Genomic DNA, 1,526 nt, shown 5'->3' on the forward strand with positions numbered 1-1,526 from the left:
GGGGGGGGGCGGGGGCGGGGCTGGGGCTACACACAGTAGCCTGAGTAAACCCAGGCTGCATCGCCCCGAGTATTCAGTGATGCCTCCATCAGATAAGGGATAAACTGGCCAAATGGTCTTTGGAGAGAAAACTGAATTTAAGTAAATCTTATTCAGTAGCTTTTCTAGTCATCCCACTCTGTCACTTTCCCCTGGAATGCTGGCCATTCGCCCTTGTCGATGACACGCATATATCTTTTTAGTTTCTAAACACATGAAGGTATCACATGAACAGTCTGGTCACTTGGTATATGAAATCTTATTTTTGTTCATGATTCCCCAAAAGAGACTTCTTTCTTACATACTAGTTATTTATTTATTTATTTTAAGATTGGTAAAAATGATCTGTTATTTTCTGAACTTTGTCGTGGCAGCCCTCTTATGTGGGTTCTCCAGTCCCCACCTCACCTCCCGTTCTTCCCTGTAACGTTTGCTCATAGGGAAAACGTTGGAATTTAAGAAGGCACTCACCATTCCTGGATTCTTTCACCATCAGGAAGAAAGTTGGGGTTCAGGACAGAGTTCATTTCCTTTGCTACAAAAACAGTGCTTGAGTTTGCAAAGATGAGAACCAATTTGCATGATAGACAGCAGTAAGCTTGCTGCTCTGTGGCTCGGGTTAATGGGGCTGCTCCGCGCACAGCCTAGACCTTTCCACCTTGATGATGGAGTCTGGGTTAATCCAGTTACTTCTGCAAGGTGAACTTAAGGTTTCTTTTTTAGTTTTAAGGCAGCCTTTTTACAAGCAAATAATTTTATTAGGACTTGCAGGAGATCAAGAAGGAGCTTTCAAAGACTGGCAAAGAAATCTACGTGGAAGAGTCTAAAGCCAGCAAGAGGCTGACGAAGCGGGTACAGCAGATGATCGGGCAGATCGACAGCCTGCTCACGCAGCTGGAGGCCGATCAGAAGGCTGGCAAGCTGGGCGTGGCCGCCGAGGGCTCGCCTGCAGGGTGAGTGTGCGACGCGGTTGCCGGGGGCCTGGAGCCCGGGAGGCCCAGGGCCTTTCTGACCAGAGCGTGTTTCTCAGCTTTGGTGACCAGCTGCCCCGCCCCTCTGACCTAGCGGCTGCAGCCAGAACCCAGGTGTCCCCACTTCTCCACGACACTGTCACTGAAGCGGCCCCAAGTTGGGTCTTCCCTGCACGCGCGCGTGCTCACACACATAAGTGCACGCACACACGGTGCAGTGCCGTCAGCCCACGTCTGGAGGACCTCGGCTGCGGCCGCCTGCTCTCCCTGTGTCCACCACCCCTCCCCTAGCTCTCTCCAGGCTGTTGTCACCGGTCCTTCCAGAGTGTCCTTCGGATCACAGCTCCCTTGGGAACCACCAGCCTCTCCCTGTCCCTTCTCCCCTCCCTCCAGCCTCCTCCCTCTTCCTGAACCCCTACACACAGGCAACTCAATAATGACCCCCTGTGTGGGGGCCAGCTCTGCACTGGTGTGTCTCACATGCCTGGGACAGCGGCCAGTGGGGGCCAGCGTCGT

General features: G+C 52.7%; 1 protein-coding gene across 1 annotated transcript in view; it reads left to right on the forward strand.

Annotated features, from left to right (window-relative positions):
* Positions 1–1,526, forward strand: part of LETM1 (leucine zipper and EF-hand containing transmembrane protein 1) — a 38,554-nt gene that overhangs the window by 27,789 nt on the left and 9,239 nt on the right. The window contains exon 12 of the mRNA XM_007467899.1: positions 802–992. Coding sequence (XP_007467961.1) covers positions 802–992 — 191 coding nt within the window. The remainder of the gene's footprint in view (positions 1–801; positions 993–1,526) is intronic.

This window comes from Lipotes vexillifer, unplaced genomic scaffold (assembly GCF_000442215.2).
Source record: "Lipotes vexillifer unplaced genomic scaffold, Lipotes_vexillifer_v1.1 scaffold966, whole genome shotgun sequence".
Classification (NCBI taxonomy): Eukaryota; Metazoa; Chordata; class Mammalia; order Artiodactyla; family Lipotidae; genus Lipotes; species Lipotes vexillifer.